General features: G+C 40.8%; 2 protein-coding genes across 5 annotated transcripts in view; both read left to right on the forward strand.

Annotated features, from left to right (window-relative positions):
- shpk (sedoheptulokinase) overlaps positions 1 to 2,684 on the forward strand; it is a 9,538-nt gene extending 6,854 nt beyond the window's left edge. For both annotated transcript variants that reach the window (XM_014335548.2, XM_005928466.3), the window contains 2 exons: positions 247 to 447; positions 1,823 to 2,684. In XM_014335548.2, coding sequence (XP_014191034.1) covers positions 247 to 447; positions 1,823 to 2,217 — 596 coding nt within the window. In that variant the 3' untranslated portion in view covers positions 2,218 to 2,684. The remainder of the gene's footprint in view (positions 1 to 246; positions 448 to 1,822) is intronic.
- A 3,507-nt stretch (positions 2,685 to 6,191) lies between these two features.
- Positions 6,192 to 20,757, forward strand: part of trpv1 (transient receptor potential cation channel, subfamily V, member 1) — a 31,083-nt gene continuing 16,517 nt past the window's right edge. Inside the window, exons 1-16 of one of the 3 annotated variants that reach the window (XR_006054722.1) lie at positions 6,192 to 6,503; positions 8,832 to 9,057; positions 9,205 to 9,362; positions 9,458 to 9,610; positions 9,736 to 9,873; positions 12,972 to 13,270; positions 13,469 to 13,645; positions 13,733 to 13,888; positions 13,979 to 14,074; positions 14,179 to 14,249; positions 15,781 to 15,946; positions 16,032 to 16,098; positions 16,281 to 16,630; positions 16,703 to 16,824; positions 18,938 to 19,059; positions 19,141 to 19,886. Coding sequence is in view for 2 of the 3 variants with exons in the window: in XM_005928461.2 (XP_005928523.1) it covers positions 8,855 to 9,057; positions 9,205 to 9,362; positions 9,458 to 9,610; positions 9,736 to 9,873; positions 12,972 to 13,270; positions 13,469 to 13,645; positions 13,733 to 13,888; positions 13,979 to 14,074; positions 14,179 to 14,249; positions 15,781 to 15,946; positions 16,032 to 16,098; positions 16,281 to 16,630; positions 16,703 to 16,824; positions 18,938 to 19,059; positions 19,141 to 19,220 (2,358 nt within the window). In the remaining variant the exon portion in view is untranslated. Of the gene's footprint in view, positions 6,504 to 6,544; positions 7,059 to 8,831; positions 9,058 to 9,204; positions 9,363 to 9,457; positions 9,611 to 9,735; positions 9,874 to 12,971; positions 13,271 to 13,468; positions 13,646 to 13,732; positions 13,889 to 13,978; positions 14,075 to 14,178; positions 14,250 to 15,780; positions 15,947 to 16,031; positions 16,099 to 16,280; positions 16,631 to 16,702; positions 16,825 to 18,937; positions 19,060 to 19,140; positions 20,429 to 20,757 lie in introns of those variants that run through there. The other 2 variants (XM_005928461.2, XM_005928460.3) reach the window with 2 other exon arrangements.

The following is a 20,757-nucleotide window of genomic DNA, read 5'->3' on the forward strand; positions in this document are numbered from 1 at the left end:
CAGACGCTTTTCTTTCCAAGCTCCTTAGACTACGATGACCTGGATGACTGAGAACCTTCACAGACACAAACCACACTGTTGCATGTCAAGTGAGAGATCAACAAACAATGAGGTTGAGGAAAAAAATCCAATATAAAACTTATTGTAGCTGACTTAGGGGTTTATATTTCAGGACAAACACATCACTAGCCATCACAGCTAATTATCTTTAGCTGACAGTTTCTTTCTTTTTTTCAAATTTCCCAGTCCTTAACATAAGCACTTCAGCCCAGCTGACCTACGCCATGCCAGCTGACTTCAAACCTCCAGATTCTCTTCAGCCCGCCTCGTCCATCTCCTACTTCCCTTACTTTGAGTCCACATACTTGGCTGTTGCAGCATCGCTCAATGGCGGGAATGTGTTGGCAAGTTTTGTGGAGATGCTGACTTCCTGGATGAGAGAGCTTGGTTTGTATTCTTCTTCTATTTTCTAGACCTTAATCCATCGTCATCCCTCTCAGGAAAACCAAACAGTGCAGGCTGACTTGCAGATGGACACAGACACTGTGATGCCACACATTAGTTTTATTTTTTAATCATGATTATTACAAAAGGCTTAAAAAAGTAGAATAGCTTAGTAAAGTCAAGTACAATATAACGAAACAAATTATTTCAACAGTTTAATATTCATATGGTGACAACTTCTCTTTACTCTAAAACGGATTAAAATGTAAATTGCGCATCACATTGTGTATTGATAAGATTTGTGAGACCAAAAACCTCAATAAGAAAATGTTTACTGACACTTTGCATAAACCGGCGGATACCAATATTCAGGGTTGAAAAAGCTGTATTTTGGCCATTTCTTTTCTCTTTTCAGGCACAAATCATAAACAGACTTCCCTAACGTTTGTTATGCGTAGTTATTTATGTAATTATTTAACCTAACTGCTCGGATTAGCTGGATGTTGTGTTTGTGGCTTTCCAAAGAAGTGTGTTGCCAACAACACGAGCTCCCACTGGTGGGAAAACTATGTAATTTCAAAACTCAAGACATGGTTGAAGGATGTTTCTTCTGTCTCTTCTTTAGTTTTTACATTTTTTTATTCATCAGCAGTTATAATATTGATACAGATAGATCAGCAAATAGCTAATGCCAGCTGACATTGTTGATTAATCCTAGTCGTAGTTGTACAAGTGAGCAGCAGGGACATGTTATCATAGACTCTTTTTACAACTGTTTCAACCAGATGGACCGCTCCCTGTTGGCCATTAGGAAAAATGTAGTTTTAAGGTATATCTTCATTATCTTCACATTTCACACTTGATGATTACGCTGTGCCCATCATTTATATACAGTCTTTACGTAAAACCTATAACTAAAGGGAATGGCCCTATAGACACCAGGTTTAAAACTGTGGTATATTCTGATATACAGAAAGTTTTATCTGCTGCTTAATCAGGGTTTATGTGAGCTCATTTGGAAAGATCCATGTACACCTCACATGCTCATATACTTAACATATTCATAGAGATGATAAATGACACCTCTCTAAACTCGTTACTGGAGATGCAAGAACCAAAATACATCCCAGCTTTATTCAGAAACGTTGGCAAACAGTTCTAGGGAAAGGTTATACTTGCAGATCAACAATCAAAGCTGCTTAAAGATGAAAGCAAAGACCAGAGACGGCGCAGAGATTAGAGAAAACTGACATTAAATGAATAATTAATCATGAATGCAATAAACAAAATAACAACTGTAGAACAGTTAAACTAAAGTCTGCACAGATAGATGACACTAAAATGCCCCCCTCTGCTGCACCCCCCCCAATCTCCACAGGTGTAGAGCTGAGTGACTCGTGCTTATACGAAAAGCTGATTCATTGTGCCCTGAACCAGGAAACCAGCAACCTTAGGGTGAGTCCTACTATCTTGGGAGAGAGACATGACCCTCTCTGCCTGGGCCACGTGACTGGCATCTCCACCTCCAATCTCTCCCTGGGTCATGTGATCAGGGCTCTCTGCCATGGAGTCCTGGACAACATCACCTCGATGATGCCCATAGAGCATCTGCAGCAGGCGGGGGTCCGCAGGATTGTGGGCAGTGGGAGCGCGCTCGCTCGGAACGAAGTGCTAAGACAGGAAGTGGAGAAGGCGTTCCCTCTGCAGGTGGTATACGGACAGAACGCAGACTCTGCTTTGGGCGTGGCAATGATTCTCTGTGACCGCCTTTGAATTGGACTCGCTATCCAGTTCTGTCTGTTTACATGACTGAGAATTTTGCACATCAACTAAAGCTGACCCTAACAAATCTTACACAGCTCATTTTTATTTTGAATCTTAAAGAAAAGGCTGTGTTTGACAGGACAGAGATCCAATGTTAGCAATTTTATAGGACCAAAAGATAGAAGATGTTCGTGAAAGCTCAAAGATTTTACTGTGACTGAACAGCTCTCATCAATATACTGGGCATTTCTGATATTTGGGGTTGGATTTTGTTACAATGTAAGTCACAATCAAAGGACGGTATCTTTTTCCTAGACCTAGCTGCTCTTCATTCCTCAGGAAAAAAGTCAGGCCTCTGTCACTTAGCTTTACAGCTGCTTAATGCAGCACCAGACAGATGCATTAAATGATAGAGGCAACAAATTCAAACTTGTTAACTGTAGGTGTCTGAAATAAAATAATGACATGGAGAGAAATCACAGTGAGTTGGAATCCTTTAAAGCTTCTGCATGATTTATGTTCCCTGAGATGAATCAATCAATCAACATGTCAACACTGAAGCAGAAAACAGCATGTTGAGGTGCCTTCATTTTAGGTGTCTGGGACAGATTCATTTGTAGTTTCCTGTGGGATGGGTGTTTCCTTTTCAGCTGCCTGATTGAAACAGGTCGAATCTTTGTGTGTTTGTGGGTTAAGTATTTCAAAACACTGATTGATCAGAATTCAGTCTGATCATGAAGCGCAGATTACCAGGGTGATCCACGCTTGGTTTAGAATCAACCAGTGTCATAATAGCAGGAATCCAATGGAATGGTTTCATTTTTAGCACCTTTTTTCATTCTTGAGAATGATGAGAGACTTGAGTGTTTGTTTCAGTGTAGACTCTCACAGTGCCCGTCAACTCCCACTGAGCCTTATTTTTCTTTTTTAATCGCACTGTCACAGCTAGGCTCACAGGCTCAAAACGGAGGTAGTAACTAGTAATGAATCTTTTAACTAATTGGGCCCAAGTGTAGCTCATGCAGCCAGTTACTTCTACAAGTAACAGCACTATAACCACAGCAGAGACACCTAGTGGCTGGGGGTTGTCACACTCTTCCTGAACACCAGCTGAATCCAAATCATTGCTTTCCCCCCCATTTACACTACTGCATATAAAATAGTTTTACTCAGTTACAAAGTCTCATTTTCAACCACACACTGTTGTATCATGTTCACCAAGTTTACTGCAACAGCCTCCCCAGTCAGTGCTAACTCCACTCTCTAACTCAGGAAACCTGGTGCTTGGAATAGGCACTTGAAGAGTAGGCTGGAAAAAATGAAGGAGCTGGAAAGCTACCAGAAAACTGAGTATAGTCTCAAGAATAAGTTGCTCTTGACAAAGCACCACAAAACATCAAATCCCTGGGTGCTGGTTTATCTCAGTTGGATGAGCAGGCAACCAAATGGCGTGTGGCTGAGAGTGGCCTGCCCAGGTTCGAATTTGACCTGCAGCTCTTTGCCACATTTCTTTCTCTCTTTTTCCCATCAATCTTCACTGCATTTGTCTAATAAAGCAAAAAAAAAAAATGTATATACATATATATACAAAAACCCCATAAGATCCCTGATGTGATGGATGTCTGAGCCATATGATTGCAAAAACAAAAAAGCCAGTGCATTTGGACAACAGAATGAGTGCAGGAAATCGAATGAGTGATAAAGACTGATGTGTCACTTGCTCTGTTAGGGGAACTTGCTAGGAACTGTTCAGTACATCAATTTTACTGACAAACTGAGCTGAACCCACCCTGTTCACGCAGTCTTCCATCCATGGTAGAGGATAAGCATCTGGTTTAGTCAACCCACTTTTCAGTGATTGGTACAGAACCCGGGAGTTGTTGGCTGTATCCACCAACAAACAGGGAGAAGCCCAGCTTGAAGATGAAGGTTCACAATACTATTATTGAACATATACTGAATTTCCTTCTCCATCACCTTCTCTTTTCTTTCCCAGAAAGTCTTAAAATGCCAGTGAATCAGTTGTGCGTCACCCACATCAATGACATGCTCTGTTAGGTGTGTTTGAGTCTGACAAACGAATAATCATTCATGATGACAGACGTGAACGGGCTTCCAATTTACAGAGGGTCCTTCCTCGGCAGGCTTTCACTGGATGGGTTTACCCCATCACCCTCATGTGCCAGTGAATCCATGCTTCCCACTGTGCTGTGGTATGTCTTCCCCAGTTTTACAGGGCTGGGACACCCTGATGTAATGGGGTTTAAGCAGATTAATATGACAAAAATGAATTTAAAAAACAAATAGTTCTACTCTGAATTTTGAATGGCAAAGGGACCATAAAGTGCCCTGAAATGAGACACCACCAAATGGCATCAGAGCTAAAACCTGCTCACCTGGACCGAACTGCTGCAGTTTGGCTTTTGGATAATTAAGATGCTTCATTTCTATAATCCAGAACCGGATTCACTATCTCAATGGGGTTCAGGCTGTACCACAGAATCCCGAAGCAAACCGTGTGACCAAATACCATCTCATTTAGACTAAACCCAGTAATGAGTTGAATTACATCCCTGGCAGCCAGCAACAAACAGCCATGGGTCTTTCAAAACCTGGCCTAATTCACATTACCCCCACAGCAGAGTTTTCAAAGTTTGATGGAACCAATAAAGTGGCTCTGAATGTGATTATGCCTTACTCAGACTCGTTTCAAAATTTGAGTAAACAGATGTGATGAAAAGTTTGAGGGCTGAACAATCTGTATCACCTTTACGATAATTGTGGCGGGAACGTAAGTGCTGAAACCCTTGAGCCTAGTGAAGCAGCTAGAACCGTCAATGACACCTGCAACCTTGGATGTGCCTCCAAGACAACCTTTTTTGACAAAACACTAAAAAAAAACCTCCCCAACAGACCAGAGAGAATCCACATTCCATCAGGGACAGAACAGCAGCTGCACCTTATACAGACTTAAACACACCAGGCACAGGCCCAGCCAAGCTCAAAGCCACATGAATCACAAGCCGAGGACAGCTCAGTGACCATAACTTTCAGCAAAACAGTAACATAACTTTTTATTTACTACATGTCAGAATCTCTCAAAGAGCCAGATTGCTCAGGTCTTTATAAGACCAGAGCATATAGATAATGGCTTTGAAATGGAAAGCCAATTGCTCCAACAATCGAAACTGCAAAATGACTAGCCCCATTTGCCCCAGTCTGTCTGACAGGATACTACAGAACAGAGGAGACTAGACGAGGTTGTAATTAGAAGAGAATCTTTTATTTTAAGGAAAGCAAGAGCAGCATGTGTAGAAAGGAGAGAATTTCTTCTCCAATCAGCTCCTGTTGAACAAAGCACCTACTGCCTTGGGGGGTCATCGCAGCATCCTTTAAATGACCTGTAAGAGCCATGGGAAATCTTCTTTCTGATGTTTACTGCTCTTTATTCACTTTTCTGACATTCAACCTTATTTGACCTTTAACTTAGTATATGTTCTACTCAAAAAGTTCATGGATGTCCTTTGTTTGTTTTTTTAATATTCCTTTTCATACTTTTTGTCATTTGGTTTAAGGAGATACGATTATGATTTTGAAGATTAAAAGTCATCAACCAGTTAAAGAGAAAACCTGTTTGTCAAGTCTATAGCTTCATATTTTACTATAATCACATAAACACAGTTTTTTTTCCACAGGCACATATAGACGTCACAGTCCACTGCGTTATTAGTGTGTTCACTCACTCATTATGCTGCATTAAGCCACAGTGATAGTGATGCTACTAGAAATAAACCGGTGTTAATAACTGAATTTGCGCCTGACTGTCTTTGAATGTGTAATTCTGCCTGCGTGAGCTCAGACGGGCTAATAAAGAGAGTTTTAGCTTTGTTTCTGTTTTGTATTTAATCAAGGCTCCTTTGAGAATGACAAGCTCAGATACAAATGGGATCAAGATCACAGAGAAGTTTTTTTGGGGTTCAAGTGACGGTTTTGGTTATGCCATCATATGCAAACGATAACAATCTCATGCATCCTTTTCAAAAGTAAAAAAAGGAAGTTGTCTCATGCGAGCTCTGCAGCTACAGCTCACGCTGGTAGGCAGATGCTCCGCAACCACACATTTAGTCACAGGACCAGAGCAGCACTAAATAAAACGCACAAGTACATCACATTGAGAACACGAAGAGGCTTGTAAGACGTACAGGAAACTCTTGAGCAGCTTTTTGGACTAAAAAAAAACAAAAACAGAAGACTTACGACCAAAATCTTCAGCATTCTGAATTTGATTCTTCAGGGTAAGTTTCTCCTTTTTGAAACTTCTACTTTCATTTTCTGTGGATTTTCTGTGGACAACACGCCAGTGCTCTTCTGCTTCATGCCTGCTTTTTTGTTCAGCTAAGTGCTTCAGTGGATTATTTAGTTTGTATAAATTCAAAGATAATAAAAGATTTTAACTGTTGTTTTAACACTGCAATCTGCTCTGTAGCTCCTCTTTCCTGAAGTCATCAAAAAAAGCCAAGCTCTGTTGTTTTAGGTCAGAAAATACACTGCATTCTCTGTGGTATTTTGTCATGTCCAGTAATGGTCAGTACAGCATCCTTTTAAGCACTCAAGCCCAGAGTAAAGTGCTCTAATTTTCTCAAGGGCGGGTTATCATATTTCCCTCTGCCTTGGTCCTACTATTTCATTTCTCTTGATGCTAAGCAGGCATCTTCAGAGACACAACAGTATTCACACGCCCATGTCTCTGAGGGTGTGTCAATACCTCAGTGGTTTTGACATTAACATCAGATTTTTTTCAAAACTTTTTAAACAAAGGAAACAGTACAGACGACGAAGATTGAAGTCTGGTGAGTCAGCTCGTTTGTTACTGCTTTGATTGACACTTTATAAAAAAAATGCTTTAGTTCATGAAGAATGTGCTACTGCCGTGGCATGTTGCACTGCTTCGGTATATGGATGGCATGTATGCAGTTAAAGGGATGTTTTTCACAGTTTAGATTGCGCCTCAGTGAGAATACAGAGCAGATTATCTTTATTATTGTAGAGACATGTTTGTGCAGCATTAAAAAAACATACATGGCTCACATTACTAAGCATCATGGATCAATAAGTCATAAATAATACACCAGGACATAATCACATGATGTCGGAGAGGTTCCTGTACAAGCAGTTTTACAATGAAAACATTTATAGACATGCAAGCTTAGCATTTCTTTCTTTAAAATACTACCGTTTCAGTTGTGCGATTGAAAGCATCTATTTAATTCATCTTTTACATGATGTTCAGCAAAATGGTTTTTCTTATTCTCGGTTTTTAGTCCGTTGTTGTTTTTTTTGCTGTGTTCCTCCCATGATGTCCATGGGGTATAACACAGTTTCCACTGAATCAGTAATTCCCCATTTTCTGACTCAAAAAGAGGAACAAGAAGCCACAGAAGATTTCTGTATGGTCTCATGGCCCTTAACGCATCTTTCTTTAACATCGGGGCATAGTGTCTGTTTACTATCAGCTGAACTTGGAATCCTTTTAGACTGTGAATGTGTAACCACACTGTAAACCAATTGGTCATGCCACAAAGCAGCAAGCAGCAAGAAGATCGAGTGCTGTGTTTCTACTGTTGTCAAGGAAGTGTTTTAAATAAAAACTCCTTTGTTAGTCACTGGTTGAGGAAACATCACATGTCTGAAAGCTATGCTCGTGCCATTTAAGACGGATTAGATAAGCCCCTGTGGTAAACATGTTTCCGATTCTGCTGATGCAGCCACGCTACACGCTCTGACCTGAATTATTTACAGTGGCTCATGGCTGTGTTTGTAACCAATTCAATCCAAGCAGTGTAATGACATAGTTTTATATGGTTTAACTTAAATCTTTACTTTGATTCCTCCAATTGTTGTAGATGACTTACTGTGGACACAGATTTGGGTGTACAGTGATTTTATTGCCCTTTTTCTCATGTTTCAAATTTCTGCAGGCTAAATAGGACTCGATTAGTTGCTTTTATTTTTTCAACAAGAAGCACCCAGAGAGAACAAACCTCCACCAAGACAGCCAAGACACTTTTAAGGGAATAGTTTGGTATAGTTTGGCATTTTGTAAACAAAATTTTGTGAACAAAATACAAAAATTTGTATTTTGTTATTTTGTTTACAAAATACCAAACTGGTACTTTGTAAACAAAATACCAAACTTGTGTAGGAGAAGCTAACGGATAATAGGTTTGTTATAATATTGATTTTTACAACTTGTAACTAGACATAAATAACTGACTAGCAGCTCATGCTCTTTCTCTTGACATTACTTTCTTTAAAGCTGTAATGCATTTGGGGTTAAATGTAAAAGTGAGGTCAGAGGTTAAATTTTGACATGACACACATACAACCACTACCAAACTTAGTCTCCTTAAAGCTCATAAAGCCGGTTAACTACAATTTAAATGAAAATAAAATTTTAAAAAAGCACCAGTAAAATGGTAGTTACTGAGTGTCTTAGTTATTAGGTATTAGCAGTGAAACAGTAACAGTGTCTTGAAAAAAATCTCTACACTTTGTATTGAAAACTCCTTGCAGCACCTCTGTCACTTCTGGATTATGTATAACTGTGTCGTATTTCCATGCAGATCACTGGAGGAAAGGGTGAAAAATGAAGAAATCTGAGATGTTTGGTTTCACTCTGGAGACAGACGACAGGACAGAGGAGGAGAGGTCGCGCCAAAAGATGACTAAGAAAGATGGTCTGGCTTTGAGGTTGAGCCCGGAGGACCCCAAGACACCTATGGACACTGATTACCAGGAAGAAATGGAGAAGACGAAACCTCAGATCAGATTCAATTTCAACTTTGACAAGTGAGCCTCTCCATGCAGTGATAAAATGAAGTTTGCCTCAATATAACACTCATTATAGGATTGGTGCTGGGTATTTTCAAGCCCCAAAGTGCTGATTTAATAACCCTCAGCAACCCAACTGTTACACTTTTTTGGTTTTTTGTATAGAGGGATTCGAGGTGTGGATCAGCATGATAACAGGAGAGACAGCAAGACGTATAACCGTGACAGACTGTTTGAAGCAGTGGCCAGCAGAGATATCAGCAAACTAGATGGCCTTCAAGAGTACCTGCGCCAAAATATGAAGAAACTCTCTGACTCTTTGTGTGAGTGTTGGAGGACCGGTAATGCAACAGCTGCAACTAAAGTAGAACATGCTGACCTATGTGTTAACCACATGGATTTGTGTTTACGTCCACAGATCGGTCCTACGGTAAAACGCCCTTAATGAAAGCTCTGCTGCACCTCAAAGACGGCAGGAATGAGACCGTCGAAATGTTGATTGACATTTCAGAGAAGATGGGTGATGTTAAGGAGTTTGTGAACGCAGCCTACACCAACAACTACTACAAAGGTAACAGATTTTCTGTGTCCGGGAGATTTATTTGAACTCTTTTAACCTTGTCACGATATCCGTATTCCAGTATTTTTTTCCAGTAATGCAGTGGACATGTTTAAATAAGACTCATTTTCTTGCAGGCCAGACAGCTCTGCATATAGCCATCGAGAGGAGAAGTATTTTTTATGTGAAGCTGCTGGTCAGCAAAGGTGCAGACGTCCACGTCAGAGCTTGCGGGAAATTCTTCCAACCACACAAGGGTCCCTACTTCTACTTTGGTGAGCACATGCTGCTGCAGAGAGGAGTTTCCTCATGCAAAGATCATATGCCGACGCAGTGAGTCAGCCAGTTATTTTTGTAGTTTTTAGAATCAGAGCAGAAGTGTGATTTTTTTTTTTTTTTTTTTGTTGAAGGAACAATATGATGGCCCAGTTTCTTCGATCAATTCTTAATACTCAAATATGTATAGAGGAACAGTGTGCAAGTTGTTCAAAGGGAAAGATTGTCCTATTTTTGGACATGCTACTACCTTTCCAAGTTTCTTATTCTTTTGCAAAATGCAGAATTCTGAATTACATGTGAGTACATTAAAAGACCAGTACAGCTTTGAATCTCGAATGAGAAACAAGAGCGAACTCAAGATAAGTAAAGGTTTCCTCGGGTTCCCTTTAACTATGACAGCAACTATATTAGTATCCCTATCTACATACTGTTACATAACCTCTGGTACTTATTAAAGCCTTAAAAGTCACATATGATAAATTTTTCTTTGGCGTGTAACAGTATACTCTTTAATCAAACATAAAATTATTGTTTCAAATGTACAGAATACCTGGAATATTAAGTAAATGTGATCTTCATGTTGGCCATAAATTTCACAATTTATAATCAATTAATTATCTCTCTGTAACTCATCTTCCTCTATTACCAGTTTAACAAAAAGATTATTTGGGTCAAACTTGCTCTTCTTTCGGCCAGATAGTTTTTACAAATGCTGATTTTTTTTTAAAAATCTAGTTAATGGCTAAATCAACGACTTATATTAGCTGATGGTTTCAAGGTGGTTTCACCATATGTGTGTTTTTCTGTTGCTGCCTGGACAGAATTTTTTTCTGCATGAGCAACAAAAGCTTGCTCAAACATCATTGGTCAATGGAAATTTAACTGCAAACACACCACAAAGAAAAACAGAACACTCTTGCTACCAACAGTCTCATCCTTTGCTTAAGGATCCCGAAAATAAATTTTTCCAGTTTTGCAGTTGCATCTCTAGCTTCAGAGATAGAGATAAAAATGGACAATACGAGTAATGCAGGAATCTTTCCCCCAATGATAGCTTCGTGTGTAGTCCCTAAATCATAGAGGAAACCATGACTGGATTCAAAACTAGTTGTCACAATATAATGCAAGTTACAAAAAAATGTTTCCTCAGCTGCTCGGTGAACCTCAAAAACCAAGCGATGAACTGCAACAGCTGACAAAATTTATTACAGTGCAAGTCTTGAGTATTTAAAAGTAGAATGGGAGGGAGAGCCTTCAGTTTTCAGGCCCCTCTTCTGTGGAACCAGCTTCCAGTTTGGATTCAGGAGACAGACACTATCTCTACTTTCAAGATTAGGCTTAAAACTTTCCTTTTTGCTAAAGCATATAGTTAGGGCTGGACCAGGTGACCCTGAATCCTCCCTTAAGTTATGCTGCAATAGACGTAGGCTGCCGGGGGATTCCCATGATGCATTGAGTTTTTCCTTTCCAGTCACCTTTCTCGCTCACTATGTGTTAATAGACCTCTCTGCATTGAATCATATCTGTTATTAACCTCTGTCTCTCTTCCACAGCATGTCTTTATCCTAGATGGCCCCGCCCCTCCCTGAGCCTGGTTCTGCTGGAGGTTTCTTCCTGTTAAAAGGGAGTTTTTCCTTCCCACTGTCGCCAAAGTGCTGCTCATAGGGGGTCATATGATTGTTGGGTTTTTCTCTGTATCTATGAAGCGCCTTGAGGCGACTTATGTTGTGATTTGGCGCTATATAAATAAAATTGAATTGAATTGAGCTAACCGTCTTTTCTTAACATTTTGTTAGGAAAGTGGGAAATAGTTACAGTAATTTACAATTTACCAAATTTTGACAAGATCCCCAACACCTCTGGTTAAAATACAGCCACAACCCATGATAGAGCCTCCACCGTCCTTTACAGATGGGTGTAGAGACTATTTGTTGTACCTGTCTCTTGAACTTCTCAGTACCACCTCAGTGCCATTTCTTTCTTTCAGATATTGTTCATCTGTTGCAGATAGTCTTTTTTAGGCCTGCCAGTTCTTTTGTTCTCCACCTATCCAGTTTCTTCAAACTTTTTAAGGACACTTTGCACACCATGTCGACATATGCCAAGTTCTTCGATAATAGCTCTCTGGGAATCACCTTGTTGTTGGTGCAAAAATATTATTTCATGTCTGTCAAACTGTTGTTTTTGGCATTTTTCATAGATTTAACTAAAGAAATTAGAACAAAACATCTCTTTTTGCAGCAGACTAAGTGACAAAGTGCTTAAAGATACAATTTCAAATCGGTTCATTTTTGTCTGGTATGTGCAGACACAACACTGGTTCGTTCCTTGACTTGGGTATCCTTTTTAATGGTTGAATGAGCAATGGTCAATGCCTATAATACAATAGCTGTAATACTTTTGCACAGTACTGTACTGTTCAGTACTGATAGCATGAATTTGTCAGCTTGCTCTTTAATGGTTTGGATTGACTAGACATAGAATGGACCAGCAAAAAAATAGTCCCTTTTTGACTGATTTTTAATTTTCAACCCAGCGATGTGATCGTGGCTCAAGAGTTGGGAGTTTGTCTTGTAATCGGAAGGTTGCCGGTTCAAGCCCTGGCTTGGACAGTCTCGGTCGTTGTGTCCTTGGGCAAGACACTTCACCCGTTGCCTACTGGTGGCGGTCAGAGGGCCCGGTGGCGCCAGTGTCCGGCAGCCTCGCCTCTGTCAGTGCGCCCCAGGGTGGCTGTGGCTACAATGTAGCTTGCCATCACCAGTGTGTGAATGTGTGCGTGAATGGGTGGATGACTGGATATGTAAAGCGCTTTGGGGTCCTTAGGGACTAGTAAAGCGCTATATAAATACAGGCCATTTACAATTTGATGTAATGTTCTGTACTGAAAGAAGATGCCGCAAAACATGTTTTAAAGCCTTTAAGCACTTATTTTTTAAATCCAGTTACATCTGTGTCAGTTTTTGAGGGCAGGGCTCCATTGTGTAGCCTTTAAACGTTTAGTGTTTCACTTCCACTTTCAACACCCTGATTTTGATTCAAAAAATAAGTAAGGCTGAAATAAAACTTTAAAATATCATCAAATCTTTGTCTGCAGGTGAGCTGCCCCTGTCTCTGGCAGCCTGCACCAACCAGCCCGACGTGGTAGACTTCTTAATGGACAATGAATACCAGCGAGCAGATGCTAAGATGGTAGATTCTCAAGGCAACACGGTCCTGCATGCCCTTGTGATGGTGGCTGACAACTCCAAGTGCAACACAGAATTCATAGTCAGCATGTACGACCGTATCCTAAAGATCACAGCGAGACTGTATCCCAAGGTGCAGCTGGAAAACATTGAGAACAAGAAGGGCCTGACACCTCTCAAAATGGCTGCCCACACTGGCAAGACTGGGGTAAAACACTGCAGTTTGACATTAAGAGTACTACCAAGTGAGAAAAGCAACAGTGAGAATGAAGTGCAGAGCTCCTTTACTACTGACAGGGCAGAAACTATACGTTTTGGTGGGATCTGTGGGTTTCTGGGTTTTCAGAAATAGATCAGACCTTCACAGACTATCTTTGTTCTAGCTTTCCTTTTTACTTGTCTACAGCTGTTCTCACACATCTTAAGACGAGAGTTCCAAGAGACTGGAACCAAACACTTGTCCCGTAAATTCACCGAGTGGGTTTATGGGCCCGTCCACTGCTCCCTGTACGACCTGGCCTCCGTGGACTCATATGAGGAGAACTCAGTGCTGAAGATACTGATCTACGGCAGCGACATCCCTGTGAGTTCCAGCATCGTGACACCAGTCAGAGCAGTAGTTGCATGCTGTTCGGTTCTCAAATGTGCATCCCTTCCTTTCTCCTCTCAGAACCGTCACGAGATGCTCGAGACGGAGCCTCTGATCCAACTGCTTGAAGAAAAGTGGAATAGGTTTGCCAGTGGAATGTTTTTCTTCAACTTCCTGTCCTACCTTGTGTACTTGATCATCTTTACTCTCCTAGCCTACTATAAGAAAGAAAGCATGGTAAGCTGACTGACACAAAAGAGGTGAGCTGTGCAAGCATCACAGACAGGCCTGTGTTAATGTGGATGATGTTCTCTCTGTGCCCCACAGCCAATGCTTCACATTAACCTCAAGACCGATGATCACCTGTACATTTTAGCTTGGCTGCTGACAGCAGTTGCGAACTGCTACTTCTTTCTCATAGGGGTATGTAGTTAACTTTGTGTTTGTGTACATCTACTTTCTTATATCACCACCTAGTGGAAGTTGTAGTCCAGTAACATGACTGATTACCTCATCTGAATCCCTAGATTATAGATATGAGGAGGAAACGACCAAAGCTGGAGACCCTGCTGGTTGACGGATATTATGAGATTCTTTTGTAAGTAGCAGGCATGCTCAAAATTAAAGCTACCTTGTGGAGTTTTCTCACCTCTTTATAATGCAGTATTATTCCTGATACAGAGTCGCCACTTGCATTCGTGCAGCAATCAGCTGAAGCCCCTTTACTACTAACATTTCCTTTTAATAGTTTCAATTGACTGCAGCAGTTGTTGTGATTTAATGATGTCAAAAGTTTGGACACACCTTCTCATTTAATGTGTTTTTCTATTTACATTGTAGATTCTTACTGAAGGCATCAAACCTGTGAATGAACACATATGGAATTATGTAGTAAACAAAAAAGTGTGAAATACCTCAAAACATGTTTTATATTTTAGATTCTTCAAAATAGCCACCCTTTGCTTTGATTACTGCTTTGCACACTCTTGGCATTCTCTCGGTGATCTTCATGAGGTAGTCGCCTGAAATGGTTTTCAAACAGTCTTGAAGGAGTTCCCAGAGATGCTGAGCACTTGTTGGGCCTTTTGCCTTCACTCTGCGGTCAAATCTCATCCCAAACCATCTCAATTTGGTTTAGGTTAGGTGACTGTGGAGGCCAGGCAATCTGGTGCAGCACTCCATCACTCTCCTTCTTGGTCAAATAGGCCTTACAAAGCCTGGAGGTGTGTTTGGGGTCATTGTCCTATTGATAAATAAATGATGCTCCAGCTAAACACAAACCCGGATGGGATGGCATGTTGCTGCAGGATGCTGTGGATGCACTCCGACACCAAAACGCCTCCTCCTCCATGCTTCACAGTGGGAACCATGTATGTAGAGACCATCCGTTCACCTTTTCTGCGTCGCACAAAGACACGACGGGTGGAACCAAAGATCTCTAATTTGGACTCATCAGACCAAAGCACAGATTTTCAACGGTCTAATGTCCATTCTTTGTGTTTCTTGGTTTAAACAAATCTCTTCTGCTTGTTGCTTTTCCCTAGTAGGCGTTTCTTAGCAGCTATTTGACCTCTAATCTGCTCTAATCGGTTAACTTGCGATTTCTGAGGCTGGTGATTTGGATGAATTTATCCTCAGCAGCAGAGGTGACTCTTGGTCTTCCTTTCCTGGGGTGGTCCTCATGTGAGCCAGTTTCGTCATAGCACTTGATGGTTTTTGCGAATGCCCATGGGGACACAAAGTTTTTGTAATTTTCCAGAATGATTGAAGGTTTGCAGTGTTGTCGCCAAAGCAAAGGTGGCTACTTTGGGGAATCTAAAAGATAAGACATATTTAGAGTTATTCATAAATTTTTTTCTTTGCTACATAATTTCATATATCTTACTTCATAGATTTGATGTATTCAGTTTGTATCCACAATGTAGAAAGTCGTAAAAATAAATAAAAAGCATGTTTGTGTCCAAACATTGGTAAGTTGGTTATATACTTTCTATAGCTATTGTGCTTCTTTTGGGAAAAAATTGGTTTTTCCACAACACTTTGCAAATAAATGGTTTGTGGAAGATGTACAGCACAGTAAAACTCCTCAGCAGTCATGTTAATAGTTATTACAGTGCTGCCGCTGATAGTCTTTTGCAGGGTGTCCTCTTCCTGATCTCCACTGGGCTCCACCTGTTTGGGAGGGATGAGTACCTCAGCTTCCTGGTGTTGTGTCTTGCTCTCAGCTGGGTGAACATACTCTACTTCTCCAGGGGCAACGAGCACATGGGCATCTATAGTGTCATGATACAAAAGGTAGCCCTCGCATGTCACGCAGTTCCACAGAGAAGATAGTAGCAACTGATCCCATCACTGAGGCTCTCTGTCTCCTTGTTTGCAGATGATCCTCAGTGACATCCTGCGCTTCCTGTTTGTCTACATCGTCTTCCTCTTTGGATTTTCAGCAGGTATTATACCCTCTCTAAAAAGGAGAAAGGTTTGCACAAAAACATCTGCATTTTTTGATTCCATTTAAAAAGTTTTACATACAAAATACTCTTTTACAAAAAGAGTATTTTGGGACAGAATCTGCAGCTTGTGTACCCTGATCAGACCTGCTTAACCTGCTGTAACCTGCTTCCTATCACAGCGGTGGTCACCCTGCTCAAAGACCCTACAGTGGACAAGTCTCCTGATAAAGAGCTGAATACAACAAACACCACTAAATCACCTCGTTTTCTCCTTGTTGGTCTTGAGGAGGATTGTGTCAAACCCACCTTCTCAAACATCTCCTACACTACCCTGCAGCTCTTCAAGTTCACCATTGGCATGGGCGACATGGAGTTCATCCAGAATTACAAGTACATAGACGTCTTCTACGTGCTCCTCATCTTCTATATCATACTTACCTACATCCTGTTGCTCAACATGCTCATCGCGCTCATGAACCGCACTGTGGAGAAACTCACCAATGAGACAACCAGCATCTGGAAGCTACAGGTCAGAGTGTTCAGAGCTGATGTGAGTATATAAGTGAAGTATGCGTGATTTAAATGATGTGACTGCTTTCAGAGGGCTATCACTATCCTGGACATGGAGAGGAGACTGCCCTGTTGCCTGAAGGGTTATTTTCGCTGTGGGGTGGAGAAAAATCTCAACACTGCTACCGGAAAGGACTGCCGACGGTGTTTCAGGTTGGCTTCTATTCAGTTCAGTGACAGCACAGTGGTTAGTCTCACATTTTCAAAGGGCTGCAAATGCCCTCGACATTCTAGCTCCAACATATGGTTGACATTTGTGTTTTAGCATCTTCATAGCTTTTTTTTTAATGAAATCTAAGCTTTTAACCAATACCATCTAATGTTTCTGTCAGTTTTGTTGACAAAGACAACATGTTAGCAAGCAGACATTAATAGATACCACAAAGATCAACATGAAGCTTCTTCCTTCTTGAATGCTACGCCCTTACCTTAACCCCTACTGGAGATAGAGGCCTCATTTTTTCCAATGACATATTGGCATAGGGCAGGGTTGGAAATCTGTTGATTGAAGTCCCAGCTTCCTGAAGGCTGCAGCTCTTGTACATTCCTAGTTTAAACATGGCAAAAAGTTTCAAATAAAGAAAGATTTATAGTTTATGGTTATATTTATTTATTTATTTTTTGGGGGGAGGGGGGGAGGGAGAGAAGACACACTTATATACGTAGATATCAAAAGCTCACGTGTCAAATATGATACATTTGGTGTTACAGGCTGTCTCAGGCACATCAGTGAGCCCAGCGGCCACACCCATCTGCTGTTAAAGCCTTTCTTTTATTAGGAGCATCAGTCCAGAAGAAATCTGTTTTAAGCGAATGGCTCGTTTGAGACAGATGAACTGAGGCGCTGCACCAGCATAAGATAAATAAGGATTTTTTTTTTAAATTGTGAGTCATGCAAAGTTACTCTAATGAAGTCCAAGAGTGAAAATATAGAGCTGCACACGATTATAATACAGGAAGTTCCTTTAGTTTTCATCTAGCAGTATTACAAAATCAAATGTTTCATTCTGCATTTATGTTTACGTAACGACGAGTTGCAACACCTCGTCGTTAAGGAGGTGTTATCAAGACGCGGTTTGATAACCATTAGAACAGTTTTTGGGTTTTTCCAAGAATAGCTGAACAGGCAGAGACCACCTTTACTAGCTTCTGATGCACACGCAGTCATTTTGTTCAATAAGGTGAAATATGACAGATACCACTCAGCTCAGAAAAGAGCTTCAGTGGTTTTTCCTAGTAGTTTTCAGGGGTAACAAGTTATTTGTCAATTATTGTTGTTCCAATCAGCCTCATCTGCACTTTGCATTTATTGCACACCAACATACTAAACCAGCTGAACATGGATAATTTAGCACAAAGCACTATGATGCCAAATGCAGCCTCACAAGTTATGGAGGCCCTGTTGGGTCAAAGCTTTTTCTCTTAAAATGTAAAAAAACAACAAAAAAAACCACTACTACATGGGTCTGCATGTCCTGTGTCATTCTTGCTTTTCCCCTGCTTTACAATTGTCCTTGTCCAAGAAAGACTAAAAATGCCTGACATAAATAATGACTATAATCTAACTTTGAATTATTTCAGCTGACATGATGTTCAAATGTTGCATTTACTTTACTAAATTTGTTAGTTTGATCACTACAAAGTGCATTAGCACTAGTTGGCTTCTGTGGCTGCAGAAAAACAAAATCTAGAGAAACTGGCTGTTAGTGAGCTGCGGCTTGAACTCGCTTGCAGATAAATCCAGACATGTATAAAGACAGGAGAAAAGAACACGTTTGGGTATTGAATACATAATTATTAGAGTTATTAGTCATACATTTGGCTACGTTTCAGTATTGGCTATATTATTTGTGTTCAGCTGTGCTAAATTGAACCTCTGCATGTGTGTCAGTCTTTGTGGGTTTGTAGCGGGTTTCCTGGTGACAGGAAGGATGATGTATGAGGTCTAATATTAGACTTATTATCTGACTTTATTGGCCAGGTTTTCATATTAAGATTCTTCATATCAAGGAGTATAAAATCCCTTGCATGAAACTGATCACCACTCTGCTGCTCACAATAAAGGCTGATAAAGGCCAACTTCATCAAGGCACAGTAACAAAGGAGAAACAAAGGTTTAGCATTGAAGAGTTCATCCAGGACGCGGCTGTGTGAGCATAATCGATTGATGCACAGCACACCGTGTTGTTCGCTAATTTTGTTGACAGCTGATTGATGTGTCACACGGCAGACAGTAATTGGAGCATGTGTCCTCTTGTCTCCTCAGAGTGGAGGAAGTCAACTGGAACAAATGGAACAGCAACCTGGTCAAAATCGATGAGGATCCCGGCTGTTGGGAGCGTGTCCAGCAGCCAAGCACTGAAACCCCGCCTAGGAGCCAACAAAGAGGTGCGGAAACATGAATTCATGGATTTGTGTGAGGGAGGAAAGTAATTCGAGTCCACTAACATTTTCCTGCTTTACCCACAGGGAGGAGCTGGAGAGGCTTATTCATGGATGGCAGTAGGCGGTGGCAGGCGTACCAGTCCACAGAGATGACACCGGTCTAACAGAGAGCTGCTCTCTGGCTACTCAGCCTGACTGGCTGTTTTACTTGCCCAATAATTTTAACAGACATGGATAATCTACTTTACTGACTGATTGATACCCCAGTGTAACCTTCCCAAGAAAACCTTGTGGACACTTTGGGTTTGACTGACAACAGTGTAAAACAGCAATATTTATCAGTATTGAACGCCAGGCAGTGTTGTGCAAATAGCAAAGAAATTTTAAAGCAGAACATTTAATCCAGCGCCTTCTTCTACATGCTGCTCCTGCACGTGAACTGGATGCACATCCTCTGCTCAAAGGCCATAACCTGCTGGTACCTCTGGTATCGCTCGAAAACCTTCGTGGAGTAATGCCACTCACCAAGGTGCTGATCCTTCCCTCCCACTGTGTGCCCTTTATACTAGGCCCATTTTCATCACAGCCAGACAAGCTAAATCTACTGCGACCAGATCAGTCCCACAGATTTCACAGCTTGCTTTGTCTACTCCACTTCCTGTTCCGGCCTGGATAAATGGCATGAAGCGGCAGCAATTGGTGTAGCAATCACCACCTTTGGCTCTACCTGTCACAGTTACAAATGTGGCTTAGACAAGCCTTTAGAAACACCGAGTCGCTTCTAGGGCTGATTATGAGAGAGACAAATGTGTGTGTGTGTGTGTGTGTGTGTAGCTACCTGAACTGTCACAGAGGATGACAAGAGCTAGGCTGCCTGCTGTTAATTTAGACAAATTAATGTTCAAGCGAACTGAGTTCAAAGCATAAATTAGAACTTTATTTTATTATTACAATATTACAAAAAGAGTAGCACAACTCTCACGCTCTTGCCTCTTATCTGTCGTACAGAATGACACAAAAGAAAGGCTCGTGGACCTTCTTCCATTTCACAGCAACAGTACAAGAAATAAAGAAAAAAAATAAAATTTTAAATAACAAGCAAATCAAGTATTATAAATAGTCACAACTGCAAACTGAAGCTTTGAAAGATTGTGGGGAGGGGAGGGAGAAGAAAAAAATTTGTTACAGCTCAAAAAAACTACACATTGCTAAAAATATATAATTACAAAATATTACTCATTTTCCTCACTTTACATAATAAAGAATATCTAAGGAATTGCTCTGCCTATTCAACAAAACTTCATTAAAGTAAAAAGTCAAAAAAAAAAAGAAAGAAAAGCAAAATAAAATTGCTGTTTCTGTGGATCCTTACCATTGCCTCTTCCTTCTTATTTGGGGTTTTCATTAAACCATGCTCATTTTCAAAGGAAAGTCCAAGGACCAAACACTTAAGGCTTTTTAAGGGTCATTAGGGGGTTAGGAGAACAAAACATGGGTGCCATTGCGTTATATCTCACACACACACACTGTCTACTGCACACACACACACACACACACACTCACCCTTAACCGTTCCCACATCCACAGGCAGCATTCATACACAATCATTAAACTTTAAAGTTACAGTAGTCTAGTAGGTAAGCCAGTGTACAATAAAATAAACAATGCATTTGCTGTTTCACTTAAAAGTCGGGCTTCGTT

Source organism: Haplochromis burtoni, unplaced genomic scaffold (genome assembly GCF_018398535.1).
Source record: "Haplochromis burtoni strain Fernald_Lab_line unplaced genomic scaffold, NCSU_Asbu1 Contig_115, whole genome shotgun sequence".
NCBI lineage: Eukaryota > Metazoa > Chordata > Actinopteri > Cichliformes > Cichlidae > Haplochromis > Haplochromis burtoni.